The 15300-nt window shown below is 44.9% G+C and overlaps 1 protein-coding gene across 1 annotated transcript in view; it reads left to right on the top strand.

Moving 5' to 3' along the window:
• The window catches only part of paf1 (PAF1 homolog, Paf1/RNA polymerase II complex component), a 37332-nt gene extending 23043 nt beyond the window's left edge, over positions 1-14289 (top strand). Inside the window, exons 8-14 of the mRNA XM_072549235.1 lie at positions 531-599; positions 2977-3080; positions 4653-4769; positions 7883-8011; positions 9145-9256; positions 11126-11207; positions 13365-14289. Coding sequence (XP_072405336.1) covers positions 531-599; positions 2977-3080; positions 4653-4769; positions 7883-8011; positions 9145-9256; positions 11126-11207; positions 13365-13783 — 1032 coding nt within the window. The 3' untranslated portion in view covers positions 13784-14289. The remainder of the gene's footprint in view (positions 1-530; positions 600-2976; positions 3081-4652; positions 4770-7882; positions 8012-9144; positions 9257-11125; positions 11208-13364) is intronic.
• Positions 14290-15300: the final 1011 nt, after the last annotated feature.

The raw sequence follows: 15300 nt of genomic DNA, 5'->3' as shown, positions 1-15300 counted from the left end.
TAAACCATCTGTTGACTGTTTGTTTCCTGAGTGAGTGAGACAAAGAGTCATAGAGATGTACAGCATGGAAACATGATTGTGATGTTGTTGGTCTGGTGATCTAGAGGACTGGACTAAACATTTTTTTTCTTCTTGATTCTTTCACGGGATGCGTCCTACAATGAGGGAAATCTGCCGTCCTTACCTGGTCTGGTTCACATGTTTCTAGACTCTCAGCAATGCGGTTGACTGGTAATTGCTTGATTGTCTTCAGGAACGTGGCTCACTGATTCTTTCTTAAGAGCAGTAAAGGGCAGGGCTTGCTACTAAGACCCAGACCCCATGAACAGATAAAAATGGTACCCCCAAACCAAGTCACAACAAATGGCAGCAGTTATTGAAGGCAGATCAGGTTAAACGTTCAACTTGGAGCTTTCTACTCCTTGGTTCATGGGCTGACATTCTAGCTGAGGGATGAATGGCCCAACAGCAATGCTTTGTAGCCAGAGAGGTGATTTGTTGTTTACTCTGTTGTCTCTCTCTCTCTCTAGGTTACTCAACATTACAGCAAGCCTCGGGTTACCCCTGTGGAAGTCATGCCTGTGTTTCCTGATTTTAAGGTAAGGGCTGTGGATGTAGCTTTTCCAATGGTTGGCACATGATCTTGGAACATTATTGTGTCCCAGTGGCCTATCTCCATTTGAGACTTTGTCCAGTTGGCTCTGACAGAGTGGTGTGCCGGAGAGATGGAGGAGATTATCATCAGATAATAAATGGCGCCAGCCATCATCAACACGTTTTGAGATTGTTCTCCATATGCCAACAGCCAAGTTGCTGATGTGGGCTAAGGCCAACACCTGGGGTCATAGAATCGGCTGCACCCCAGCAGGAGGCCATTCGGGCCATCACATTTATGCCAGCACTCTGAAGCTAACCTGTTGCTCCCATTTCCTTGCTCTGATCGGGGAGCCTACAAGCTTATTTCTCTCAAGTGCCCGTCCAAGTTCATTTTGAATCAATTGTCTCCGCTTCCACCACCCTCATAGACAGCAAGGTCCACGTTGCTGCCAGTTTCTGCATCAAAACATCTTCTCCACATCCCCATTCACGAGCAGCACCTCGTTCCCATAATCTCTTTTCTGGCAAGCTGCCAGCTTTCTCTTCCTGCACCTCTGATTCCTCTTGTTCCATATGCTCAAACGTCTTGGACAACTTTCTTGTGAGAGAAATCTTCCTGATTGTCTTCTGAAACTCAGTTAATCTCTCAAGGCCAAGTATTTGAAGCAGTGGCAGATAGGCCTAGAGTTGTTGGGGAGGGGGGAGGGTGTGGGGGAGGGCAGTGTTTAATTTGGATTGTGACAGGGCTGTCAGGAGAGTCTAGAGCAAAGGGATTAGTTTGGGTTTGATACAGGACTTTGGTGAGAGGGCTAAGCAGTTAGATGAATTAGGACTGGTGCTATTCATGGGTGGTACCTAATTTCATGAACTCTGTTGCTTGTTGAATGACCAACGGTCTGTTTAATCAATTACATTTCCATTTGTTCCCTGGTATGATTTTTTTTCTCTAAGAAAATTCTTGTGAGAAATCTTGCCAGCCATGTTTTGAAAATCTATATTTGCTACATCATAAGGTCTAGGAGAGAGTGGTAACAGTGTTAGTTTAGGGGAGGCAATGGCCTAGTTGTATAATCACTGGACTTTTCATCCAGAAACTCAACAAATGTTCTGGGGACCTGGCAGACGGTAGAATTTGAACTCAGTGAAGAATCTGGAATTAAGGGTCTGATGATGACCATGGAACCATTGCTGATTGTCGGGAAAAACCCATCTGGTTCACTAATGTGTTTGAGGGAAGAAAACTGCCATGGTTACCTGGTCTGGCCTCCATGTAACTCCAGACCCACAACAACGTGGTTGCTCTCTGGGAATTTAGGGATGGGCAATAAATGCTGCCCTAGCCAAAGAAGCCCACATCCCATTGAGTGAATAACAATGGGCGGCACGGTGGCACAGTGGTCAGCACTGCTGCCTCACAGCACCAGAGACCTGGGTTCAACAGCACCAGCCTATTCAGCCTCTCCCTATAGCTCAAACCCTCCAACTGTGGCAACATCCTTGTTAATCTTTTCTGAACCCTTCCAAGGTTCACAGCATCCTTCCTATAGCAGGGAGACCAGAATTGCATGCAATATTCCAATAGTGGCCTAACCAATGTCCTGTACAGTCGCAACATGACCTCCCGACCCCAATACTCAATGCACTGACCAATAAATGCAAGCATACCAAACACCACCTTCACTATCCTATCTACCTGCGACTCCACTTTCAAGGAGCTAAGAACTTGCACACCAAGGTCTCTTTTTTTTTTTAGCAGCACACCCCAGGACCTTACCATTAACTGTATAAGTCTTGCCCTGGTTTGCCTTTCCAAAATGCAGCACCTCACATTTATCTAAATTAAACTCCATCTGCCACTTCTCAGACCATTGGCCCATCTGATCAAGATCCCATTGTACTCTGAGGTAATCTTCTTTGCTGTCCACTACACCTCCAATGTCATCTGCAAGCTTACTAACCATATATCCTAAGTTCACGTCCAACTCATTTACATAAATGACAAAAAACAGTGGACCCAGCACCAGTCCTTGTGGCACACTGTAAGTCACAAGCCTCCAGTCTGAAAAGCAACCCTCCTGCACCACCTTCTGTCTTCTGCCTCTATGGCGGCAATAGCAGTTGTGCAACAAAAACTCTAATTTGAGATGGACTCCTATCAGTGGGTGTGATTTAGACATGATCACTGACACCAGTGGAACCTACGCTAGGTAAGTGTCTCAGTTTTCTGCACCTGTATCCTTGCTGTTTGAACCCTGGCACCTAATTTTCTCTCTAACTTTCAAGCGTGAAGCTTTAAAATGGGTCACAGCAGAACAAATGTTTGAGAAGCATTTTTGTAGAGGATGATTTCAAGTCTTCAACTCCTTCTCATTTCCATAGATGTGGATTAACCCGTGTGCACAGGTCATATTCGACTCTGACCCAGCACCCAAAGAGATTGCCGGCCCAGGTGCTGTGGAGATGATGTCTCAAGCTATGATCAGGTGAGGTTCTCCGACCCACTGATGGTGAAAAAGCCAGGGAGGCAGCACTTGTTGGTATTAATGTATCGAGGCTATGAATCTCTGAGCTTCATGAGTTCTAACTGGAAGATACCATGTTAAAGCTATTTAATATGCAACAATTGGCTTTCAAATGATGGTGGAGCTGGGCTGAGAAACAACATTGGGAAACCATCTTTGGCCATGAGGAAAAGTGGTATCACATTAAAGTGGGTTGAACGAATAAAGGCATTAGATGAGTGTAAACAAGCTTGTGAGGTGAGGTTTATGGGATTCCAAAGAAACTAGACAATGTCAGCAGACTTCCCCACGCCCAGAACCACAGAACAAGAGATTCCAGAGGGCAAATTCAAACCCTATCTGCACAAGGCAGATGGGTCTGGTGAGTTACTCTTCGGAGGTTCGGTATGGACTTGTTGGGCCGAAGAGCCTGTTTCCATACTGTAGGGAATCTAATCTAATTGAGTAATATTTTAAGAGTGCGTGGTCATTCTGTAAAATAGATTACCTGGTGCAAACTGTCCTTCAGGTGCAAATCAAGAGCATTCTTTCCGAACATAGTGTCTTGGAGTGCACGAGTACCAGATAGTGAGCCTGGTACAGCAAATGTCTGGACTTGATTGAGTGTGAATTTGGGAACCATGTGTCTTTGAACCATGAGGTAGTTCCAGCCAGTAGTTCTGAAACAGTCTGTGGGAGGGAGTTGCCATTTAGCCTCCTCCAAGAGCTAAACTGGTTATCAGGAAGAGAGTAAATTCATTGAATTCCTACAGTGTGGAAGCAGGCCATTCAGCCTGTCGGGTCCACGCCGACCCTCCAAAGAGCATCCCACCCAGACCCACACCTCAACCCTATATTTTCAGGGACCTACCCAGATCAGCACAAGGGAACTCAGTGTTTTCTTGGCAGGGTGTGACAGGTAAACACAGCTTGTTCCTACACCTTTTCATCTAGTCTACCACCCCCTTTAAACCCCCTCCGACTGTCCAAAATCCTCCCTCCCATCTATTTTGTTCCCATCATCTATCATGCCCCACTTTGTTGCCTTCTACTCCTGGTTCTTCCCACACACCCCATCACCACTCCCTCTCCTTTACCTCCCCACCCCTGGCATGCCTTCTGCCCTCCTCACCTCACTTGCCCCTTCTCATTGTCCCACGCACATACACACCCCCTGTTGCCTTATTCACCCATCTCACCACCTGCAGCTCCTACTACCTTCGCTCCTCCTTGACTGGTCAACTTCGCTCCCCCTTGACCTTTCACCTCCCATGTTGTTGTGAAGGCAGCAGCCAGACATCTAGGTGGTGGTATGAGTTACAGTGAAGATTAACCAACAAACATAATCTTGATGTAATGCAAAAGGAAATGGTCATGGAACAACTTAAGGAAATTAATGGTTTATTCTGAGGAGGTGTAAATGGTAAGTAACAAAATTATCAACCTAGGACAATATAGGCAGTGATTATGAGTTTTGAGCTCTTGACTTCAATGTTAAATTGGAAAGTTCCATGTGGTTCAGGCTAAAATGTAACTCTTCTTCTCTCTCCCCAGAGGTATGATGGATGAGGAAGGAAACCAATTTGTTGCTTACTTCCTGCCAAATGAGGAAACCATAAGGAAAAGGAAGAGAGATAACGAGGAATGCATTGACTACATGCCCGAGGATGTGTAAGACAGCCGGTCTTTCTGTTTTTGTGCTTAGAATTTACAGTAAAGATACACGCTGAATGCCGCAAGAGAATTTTCAAGATGAGGAAATCCCCTAGTCTGAAGTACAGTCTGTGTTGATTTGAGCAGTTTTTAGACAGAGGGTGTTGAAATAAATAAGTGGCTGATTTAAGTATTTCCCGTACAGCACAGATTAGATGCAACATAAAACTCCGTCCATACAATCTTCTACAGTTTAGACAGATATGAAATAATTATTTAAACCTCTGTCCTTGCTTTGTTTCCCATTGTTAATTCCTCAGTCTCATTCTTTTGGGGGCCAATAATAACTAGCTGCTCTGTAAATACTTATAGCTTTTATTGTCTTTTTACATGTCTTACTGGTTTTCAATTCTTCCATCTCTCTTTGTTTTGTTTGTGATTCCTTTGCTGGTTTCTAAATGTTTCCCAGTTTTCTGGCTTACCACCATGCTTTGTAGCATTTCAGTTGATGTCACCCTTAATTTCCTTTCCAGTAAAGTGTTTGTCCTCTATGAGGTGTATTATTGTTGAAAGTTATGCAGTATCTACCTAAATGTCTGCCACTGCTTTCTGCTATTTTACTTATAATCTATTTACCCAGTTGACTTTAAAAAGCTACCTTCATACCTTGCAATTGCCTTTACTTAACTTTAATATGCTAGTTTGGACCCATACTTCTCACACTTAAACTGGATGTGAAATTCAATCATGTTATAATCACTCTTAACTTGAGAATTCTTTACTAATAGTCTTTAACTCTCCCTGTCTCATTACACATTACCAGGTCCAAATGTTTGATCCCAAGATGTATTGTTCGAAGTGTTATGATCTTAGCTGATGATAATACTGAGCAAGGAGTGTCCTGGAGGGAAACCTAGCTTGGTACATCATAAGTTTCATTTTTGCAATTTTTTCTGCATTCATAGTCTGTCACTGAATATATTTACAAGAGGCTACCAAAGTATTTTAAAGCATAAAAGTTCATTTACCCTAAACAATAGAAAAAACAACACAGCTATATTTTTAAAACAGTTTAGAAAGAACTTATCATAAGCAGCAAACAGAAAAATAATCAATTGTTTTTTTCCCCAGCAATACCCTGAAAGATACTCCACCCCAATGAAGTATCACCCATCTTCACTCTTTCATTTCTTGCTTACAACCTGAGTGTTTCTTTCCACCAACTTCCCGCAGCAGATGTGATTCTTTTAGTCTCTCCCCCAAGACACACTAATACGGGTTAACTCAATGACCTCTCTCATTGAACTAAAAGGAAGAAAGTTAGGGTTTTACCAATTACTCTGACAGCTTTAAAGCTGCTAAACAGCACATCTGCTGCATGAGTCTGCTTAAGTAAATCTCCTCTTGCCTCTCCATCTCTCTTTCTCTTTTTCTCTCTCTCTCTCTCTCTCTCTCTCTCTCTTTCTCTCTCTCTCTCTCTGTCATAAAAGGTTAACTTAGTGAACATTTCAGCAAGTATCTCGCCAGTTAGCTTAAGTCACATGATTTTTGGAAAATGCTGTTTTCACCCATATCTAAGTAAATTCCCTTGAAAAATAACGTCTTCACAGAACTAAAAAAAAACTGTGTTAGAGCCCAGCTTCTAAAATAATAATATATTCTATATGTTCATCACTTAAGATATCATTCCGAATGTATCCTATGCATTTAACTTTGCAACTACCTTTGCCAATTTGATTTGTCTAATTCATGTGAAAATCATGATTATTGCAATATATTTCTTACAAATCTCTGGTATACCCTGTCATAGTCTTTAGGTACTGTTAAGGGGTATATATGTTACTTCTGCCAGTAATTTTGTTCCTTTGTAATTTCTGATCTCCACTGAAACTGTTTCTACCTTGTGAATTGGCATCATTTTTCACTATTGTACTGATTTCAGTCACTGGCAAAGCTGGCATTTGTGGCCCACACCCTGGTACCCTATTGCGTCAACTTCAGTAGTTAAGAGTCAACTACATTTCATTGTGGGTCTGGAGTCACATATTGGGTTACTGGATTTCCGTCGCTAAAGGGCATCAGTTAAATCAGATAGGTTTTTACGACAGTTAACAATGGTTGCCATTAAACTAACTTTTAATTTCAGCTTTTTAAAAATTAACTCAAATGTCATCATCCCCCAAAGTGGGACTCAAATTCTCATCTACAGAATCTTGGCCTGGGGTTCAGGATTACTAGACCAGTTACACCACAGTCTAACCCATCCATATTTTTTTCTTTATTCATTGATGGATGAGAGGGTCACTGGCTAGGCAGCATTTATTGCCCATCCATAATAGCCCGGAGGGCAGTTAAGAGTTACCAGATCGTTGTGGGTCTGGAGTCACATGTAGGCCAGACCGGATAAAGGTGGCAATTTCCCTCCCTAAAGGACATTAGTGAACGAGATGGATTTTTCCAGCAATTGGTAATGATTTCATGGTTGTCATTAGACTCTTAATTCTAGACTTTTTTAAAAAATTGAACTATAATTCCACATTCAGATTTGAACCCGGGTGCCCAGAACATTATCTGGGTCTCTGAATTAATAGTCTAATAATAATGCCTTCCCCCTAGTGCTGTGAGCATTCTGAGAAAAAGAAGTCTTGAATTCTGTCTTTGCGCTGTTTTCGCCTTCTCTGGCGTTGTTTGCTGGTGTATGTATATTTTTGTGTGCTCTGTTTCTTCCTGTCACCCCCTGGGTTATTGTTATCCAAAACATTATCCTGCACTGTCGCCTTTTTCTGCAACCCTCGTTGTATGATCCATCAGGTGGCGTGTTCTTGTGGTTAGAATTCACCGTAAGACTTTACATCAAATTCAAACAATGCAAATTCTGAAAATGAGGAAATTACTTAAGGTGAGCTTGGCCCTGTATTGATTTTGAGTACACTTTTATACAGAGGGTGTTGAAATACATAAGTGGCTGATTGAACCATTCCCAGACCGTGTTGGTTCTCTCTTTACTATCCCCATCTGACACTCTGAGAGCAGGCACAGCATGGGGTTATTTACGGTGTGCAACACTAAGTGTATGGATGTGAGGTAAGGTGACCCTGTGTCCCAAACTCAGAGAGTTTCTGCTTTTTCAGGTATGAATACAAAATATCCAGAGAGTATAACTGGAATGTAAAGAACAAAGCCAGTAAAGGATATGAGGAAAACTATTTCTTTATCTTCCGAGATGGTGATGGAGTTTACTACAATGAACTTGAGACCAGGTGAGCTGAGAGTTGGCAGTGTCACAGCCAGACACTGAGTTGACATCTATCCCAGAATGCAGCAGCAGGCACCTTTTGTTAATTTACTCACATCTCCGTCCCTGACCACTACCTCAGGTAATGGTCATTCGCTCATCCCTCACAGAGCCCATATACATAGGAACTCCTCATCAAAGGAGCCCCTCCTCATCTCGTCATTCATTCCGACTGCCTCCTTTCACTGTCTTCAGGCATGTCAATACCCCCAATCCAATCCAGACTTGACCGTACCAGCAACAAGGAGTTGCCCTCTAACCTTGCCAGATGCAGGGGGCTGCCATTTAAGCTCTCCATCTCATACCTTTTCCCAGTGCTTTTTCCATGAAATTGCACTTGCCTTGCACAGGTTCCACTGTAATCTGTTTTGGAGTAGGCACCATCCTCCTCTCCCATGACTTGGTCTTTGGCTCCCTCCTGTTCTCCTTTACACACGTGTTCTCTGTGCTAAAGTCATTTCATGGGCGAGATACCGTTCACATTGTAACCTGTACCTGCAACTCATCATCATTGGCAATTCCTCACAGACAAGGATGACCATCTTCCACACTCTGGCTGAGTCTGTGGTGGACAGGCCGATGTGGCTTCCACAGACTCTGCTACGCTTGGGGCAGAAGGTGTTCACAGGAAGGGGTGGGTGGGGTGTTGGCCTGGCAGCGTGCTCCTTATGGTCTTTTAGCCTGGCTTCCGCTTACTCCCAGCAACAAGTCTCGAAATTCTCGACGCCTTCCCAGGTGTTCCTCCTCCACTTTGGACGGTCTTTGACCATTGATTTCCAAGTGTCCGTGGGAACGCTGCACTTGACCAGTGAGATCTTGAGGAGATCCCTGAAGCGTTTCCTGCATCCACTCGCCCGCCATCTCAAAGCTGGGAGTAGAGCCTCTGCTTGGGGAGTCTCGTGTCGGTCATGCGGCCGACGCAACCAGCCCATAGCAACCGATCAAGGATGGTTCGTGCTTGGATGATGGGAATGTCGGTCTGGTCGAGGGCCCAGGCGTCAGTGCGACTGTCTTCCCAGTTGATTTGCAGCATCTTGTGTGGGGAGCGTTAACACCCTGCAACAACCAGCTAGCTAACTGCTTTATCTGTTTCCATAGAGTACGTCTGAGCAAGCGGCGTGCAAAGGGAGGTCACGGAGTTCAGTCAAACACCAACGCAGTGCTTGTGGTAAAGCACCGAGACATGAATGAGAAGGAGCTGGAGGCACAGGTGGGTGAAGCTGCTGGCTGTTCTGAAATACAATACAGGGGAACCTCGATTATCCAAAGGACACGGGCGGGGAGTATTTCGATCGGTTAATCAAATTCCGGATAATCGTATCCCGGAGCCGAGCATCGGGACCTTGCAATCTTACCGGATAATCCAGGTTCCTCTGTAGAAGTTTTGAAATATTTGTAGCCTGAGGTTCCCTGCCAGTTCCTGCACGTGGGTCATTTTCATTGATGCGAGTGACGTGGCTTCGTTATTAGGTTCAGTTTTTTGTTCTGGAATGGTTGGCCATCCCCAATTAGATTGGGAAACCAGAGACTGTTTTTCAACAAAAAAAAAGTAGACTGCCATCACAGTATAGTGAACATAGAGAGGATGGAGGTCTGCAAGAAACTGCAGACTATATATCTTCAGTGAAAGTGGGATTTCCTCTTGGTGGATACACTCTCCTCATCTGTCCTCCCATGTACACCGTCATGAGGTATGATTCAACAGGTTGCGAAGGCTGTGTTGAAAGGTAACAGATGGGTGACCCTGCATCCTTGAGACCAGTCTGTCTGCAGCACTCCTCCTACAGAAGCAGAGAAAATCGGTGCAGGAGTAGGCCATTCAGCCCTTCGTGCCTGTACCATCAGTCAATATGATCATGGCTGAGTACGCAATTTCAGTATCCCATTCCCACTTCCTCTTCATATCCCACGATCCCTTTAACTGCGAGGGCCACGTCCAGCTCCCTCTTAAATATATCTAATGAACCGGCCCCAACATCTTCTAATGGGAGAGAATTCCACAGGTTCACAACTCTCTTACTCTTAGACTGTAACCCCGAGTTCTGGACCTCCCCCAAAATCAGAAACATTCTTTCCACATTTAACCTGTGCAGTCCCATCAGGACTTTATGTATCTGAGACTCCCCCCCCCACCCCCACCTCATTTTTGTAAATTCCAGTGAGTACAAGCATAGGTGATCCAGTCATACTTCATACATCAGGGCAAACGTGAGGACTGCAGATGGATTCCTGATGAAGGGCTCCTGCCCGAATCGTCGGATGCTGCCTGACCTGCTGTGCTTTTCCAGCACCACTCTGATCTAGACTGTGGTTTCCAGCATCTGCAGTCCATGTTTTTACCTAGTTAACATTTTGAGTCGAGTGGTCCTTCTTTAGAACTGATTGTAGCTGGGGAACAATGGTCTAGATGTTGATGATGGGGTCTGGAGGGGCTGCAGAACGAGTGGTAGATAGATGGAGACAGAGAGAGAGAGAGCTTCAGCATTTCAGACGTGTTGGACAGGTGGTTGAAGAACAAAGGCATACGGGAATAGGATGGGCCAATGTATGTTGAGGGCAAACATTGATGTGGACTAGTCGTGGGCAGCACGGTGGCTCAGTGGTTAGCACTGCTATCTCACAGTGCCAGAGACCTGGGTTCAATTCCCGTCTTGGGCAATTGTCTGTGTGGAGTTTGCACATTCTCCCTGTGTCTGCGTGGGTTTCCTCCCACAGTCCAAAAACGTGCAGGTTAGGTGAATTGGCCATGTTAAGTTGCCTGTAGTGTTAGGTGAAGGGGTAAATGTAGGGGAATGGATCTGAGTGGGTTGCTCTTCAGAGGGACAGTGTGGACTTGTTGGGCCGAAGGGCCTGTTTCCACACTAAGTAATTAATCTAATCTAGATGACTTCTTCGGTGCTTTAATATTTGCATATATATTAATTTGTAGTGATATCAGTGAAACCTATAAAATCAAAGCAGTGTTAATTAATAGCTGGAGGCTTCTGCTAGGCTGGGGCAGTGACAGCTGGTAGGGATAATGTAGAATCTTAGCGCCATTGATTGTTACCTGAATAGCTTTTGTCCTGTTCCCATACAGGAAGCCAGGCGGGCTCAACTGGAGAATCACGAGCCAGAGGATGAAGAGGAAATGGAACAAGGGACAGAGATCCCAGGATCAGGTAACAACATTTGTCCAGCTTGAGTTTCCTCATATTGACAAGTGAACATACAGCCAATCTTCCCACTCCCATCCCTGCCAAACCAGTTCAACCACACCCACCCAACTCTGCTTCATTGCTCGCTCCTAGTTTGGCCTTTCTGCAGCTCTGTTAATAAAAATTAGGAAGTATCGAAAAAGCTGTTGTGATCCAGATGTTCATTCTACAAGTCTTTACAACTTTCTCCTGTCAGTCCCATCACCTACCCCCGTCAACTCACCTTGTATATTATCACTCCTGCATGCATCACATTTCCTGATCAATCATGATCATCTCAAACTTCATTCTTTGTGTTTAAATGAAGTTTTTCTCCACACATCCCTCCCAGTATATTTTGCCCAATATCTGAAATCTGTGTCCTCTCACCATTGTGTCATTAGCCAATGCAAACAGCTTTCCTGTATCTACCTTATCAAAGCTTGTCTTAATCCCCCACACTTCTGTCTGACCTTCCCTCAAATGCCTTTGGTCTAAGGAGAATATAGAGTCATCGAGAAGTACAGCATGGAAACAGACCCTTCGGTCCAACCCGTCCATGCCGACCAGGTATCCCAACCCAATTTAGTCCCACCTGCCAGCACCCAGCCCATATCCCTCTCAACCCTTCCTATTCATATACCTATCCAAATGCATCTTAAATGTTGCAATTGTACCAGCCCTCTAGTTCTGGACTTTCAACTTTGGAGCCATTCTGGTAACTCTCCTCTTTTCACACCCCGCCCCCCCCAAAAGATCTTCCCATCCTTCCTGAAGCATGGTGACCATAAAATTGGAAAGGATGTGTTGGTTAAGGGCAGGATAAAGATTTGGTGCTGATGCCTCACATGGTGTGTTGGTAATAACTTGTCTCAGCTAATCCCATGGTTTGTAATTAACTCATCACTACTCTTCTCCCTGCACTCCATTGAAGTTGTCCAGCGTTGACTGTGTGACCTTACTGTTGCCTCCATTCCATTTGCCATGTTTCCCATTAATGGCCCAAGGCTGGGTTGTTTTTTCTTTCCCCTGCCCCAAGCCTCTAGTGCCTGATGCCAGCCCAGTGCCGGAGTTTACGTGACTCTCTTATCCCCTCCTTCCCTGAGGGTTTTTTTTAAAAGTAATTGTTAATGGCAAATGGGCATTGCTGGTCAAGCCAACATTTGCTGCCTATCCTAATTGCCCCAGCAGTGCAGCTTACTAAACCATTTCAGAGGAGAGTTAAGAGTTGACTGTGTCGCTGTGGATCTGGTAGTGCATGCAGGTCAGGACGGCAGATCTCCTTCCCTTAAAGACATTACAAAACCAGGTAGGTTTCTACAACAGTCAGTGGTAGTTTCACCATCTCTAAGACTAAGTAGTTATTCAAATGACCCAATCCTTCAAGCATCTATGGGGACTATTAAACTCTGACTCTGCAGGAATCATTACCTGTGCTCAGTGGGGGAAGATGATGTCTTGTCATGAGGTCTGAACTCTGCCTGACTGATTCTTTGCCTGTCATGTCTCAATTGGCAACTCTTGACTCAAGTTTCCAGGTTCAAATCCCATTGCAGGGCTTGAGTGCAAAATCAGAGCTGATGCTGTAGTGCTGTGTATCACTGTTATCAAGATGCCATCTTTCACCTGAGACATTAAACTGCAGCCTATGAAGAAAGGCAGGGGTGTTGTCCCTCTGGCCATTACCAATATTTAACCCTCCATCAGGGCCCAGCATGGTGGCTCAGCAATTAGCACTGCAGTGTCACAGTACCAGAGCCCTGGATTTGATTCCACCCTCTGGTGACTGTATGTGTGGAGTTTGCCCGGTGTCTGTCTGGGTTTCCTCCAGGTGCTCCAGTTTCCTCCCACAATCCAAAAGTAAGTAGGTTAGGTGGATTGGCCATGGGAAACGCAGCGGTACCAAAATAGGATAGGGAGTTGGATGTGGGTGGGTTGGTCTCCGGAGGGTTAGTATGGACTTGATGGGTCAAATGGCCTACCGGCAATCTATGATCAGCAATACAGAAACAGATTATGTGGTCATTATCACGTTGCTGTTTGTACTTCAAAACTACTTCAGTGGTTGTGAAGCACTTCACGATGTCTGGTTGTCATGAAAAGCAATGTATAAATGCAAATCTTTTTTTCTCCCTTTTTTAGAAGATGAAAAAGAGAAAGAGAGTGGCAGTGAGAAGGCAGACAGTGCGGACGAGCACTCTGGCAGTGAAAGTGAACGGGAAGAGGACAAAGAGGATAAAGCTAGCAACAAGAGCGGCAGCGACGTGGAGAGTAATAGTGGGGATGATCGACAGGCCCGCGAGGCCCGGGACGAGGAGGAGATCTTCGGCAGTGATGATGACAGTGACAATGAGGACCAACCGAATGAGAGTGGCCAAGAGGAGAGTGGCAGTGATGACGAGCAGCACAGCGAGGAGGAAGAGCGCAGGAGCCACAGCAGGAGTGCATCCAACAGTGGCAGCGAGCAGTCTGACAATGAGAACCAGCATGGTGCACAGAGTGGCAGCGAACAGGGTACAGATTCAAGTGAAAATGAGGGAAGTGGCAGCGAGAGTGACTGATAAAAGACTCAGTCCTGAACTGGCAGAAGTGGGTTCAGTTGGATTGGGACATCACCTCATAGATTCACTGAGTTCAGTGACCATTCTCTCCCTTACACCTCTCTCCTTCTGTCTCTCTCTCTCTCTCTCCTTCTGTCTCTCTCTCTCCTTCTGTCTCTCTCTCTCTCTCTCTCTCTCTCTCTCCTGTCTCTCTCTGTCTCTCTCTCTCTCTCTCTCTCTCTCTCTCTCTCTCTCTCTTTCTTTCTCTCTCTCTCTCTCTCTCTCTCTCTCTCTCTCTCTCTCTCTCTCTCTCCTTCCGTCTCTCTCTGTGTTAATGCAGTTGGTGAGTATAGATAGCTGTATGTGGAAACCTTGAGTGGCCGACCCAGGTATGTAGCTGGTGTGGAAGATTTTAACTACGCTTAATGCTGATGTTTAAGCTCATTTTTATAAACATTTGTAAAAAAAATTCCAACCTTCTATGAGATCTTTAAATAGACATTAAAATTCCATGGTGTTAAACCTGACACTGATCTGGCAATGGAGAATGTGCACAAGTAAAATGCAGTTGGAGACATTTGGGGATTCAAGTTCCTCATTCAAACCAGACACTGCATTTGAGAAGTTCATCTACTTTTGTGCTGGATTTTCTGAAGATCTATACAGGATGGAACAACACGATTGGGACATTCTTGTTGCACGTTCCAGGATTAACCTGCCATGAGTTTTATGTACGGGTGCAAAAGAAATCACTCCATTTATTAAAAAGAGCTGTAACTCATAACCAAAAACAGAAATTGCTGGAAAAGCTCAGCAGGTCTGGCAGCATCTGGAGAGAAATCAGAGTTAACGTTTTGAGTCCAGTTCTGAGCAAGTGTCACTGGGCCCAAAACTTTAACTCTGATTTCTCTCCACAGGTGCTGCCCGACCTGCTGAGCTTTTCCAGCAGTTTCAGTTTTTGTTTCACTCATTTATTCAGGGTTTTGAGTGATCTCTGCATCTTTGCCAACTCTTCACTGAGTTTTAGGAAGTCGATGAACAATGTTAGTTTATGCAAAGTGAGCTGCAGGAAGGCATAGAGTCACAGAGAGGTACAGCACGGAAACAGACCCTTCGGTCCAACCCGTCCATGCCAACCAGATATCCCAACACAATCTAGTCCCACCTGCCAGTACCCGGCCCATATCCCTCCAAACCCTTCCTCTTCATATACCCACCCAGATGCCTTTTAAATATTGCAATTGTACTAACCCCCACCACTTCCTCTGGCAGCTCATTCCATACACGTACCACCCACTGCATGAAAAGGTTGCCCCTTAGGTCTCTTTTATATCTTTCCCCTCTCACCTTAAACCTATGCCCTCGAGTTCTGGACTCCCCCATTCCAGGGAAAAGACTTTGCCTATTTACCCTATCTATGCCCCTCATGATTTTATAAACCTCTGTAAGGTCACCCCTCAGCCTCCGACGGTCCAGGGAAAACAGCCTCAGTCTATTCAACCTCTCCCTGTAGCTCAAATCCTCCAACCCTGGCAACA

The sequence above is a fragment of the Chiloscyllium punctatum genome, chromosome 29 (genome assembly GCF_047496795.1).
Source record: "Chiloscyllium punctatum isolate Juve2018m chromosome 29, sChiPun1.3, whole genome shotgun sequence".
Taxonomy (NCBI): Eukaryota; Metazoa; Chordata; class Chondrichthyes; order Orectolobiformes; family Hemiscylliidae; genus Chiloscyllium; species Chiloscyllium punctatum.
The sequence above is the reverse complement of the archived record's forward strand: the minus strand, read 5'-3'. Positions and strand labels throughout refer to the sequence as shown.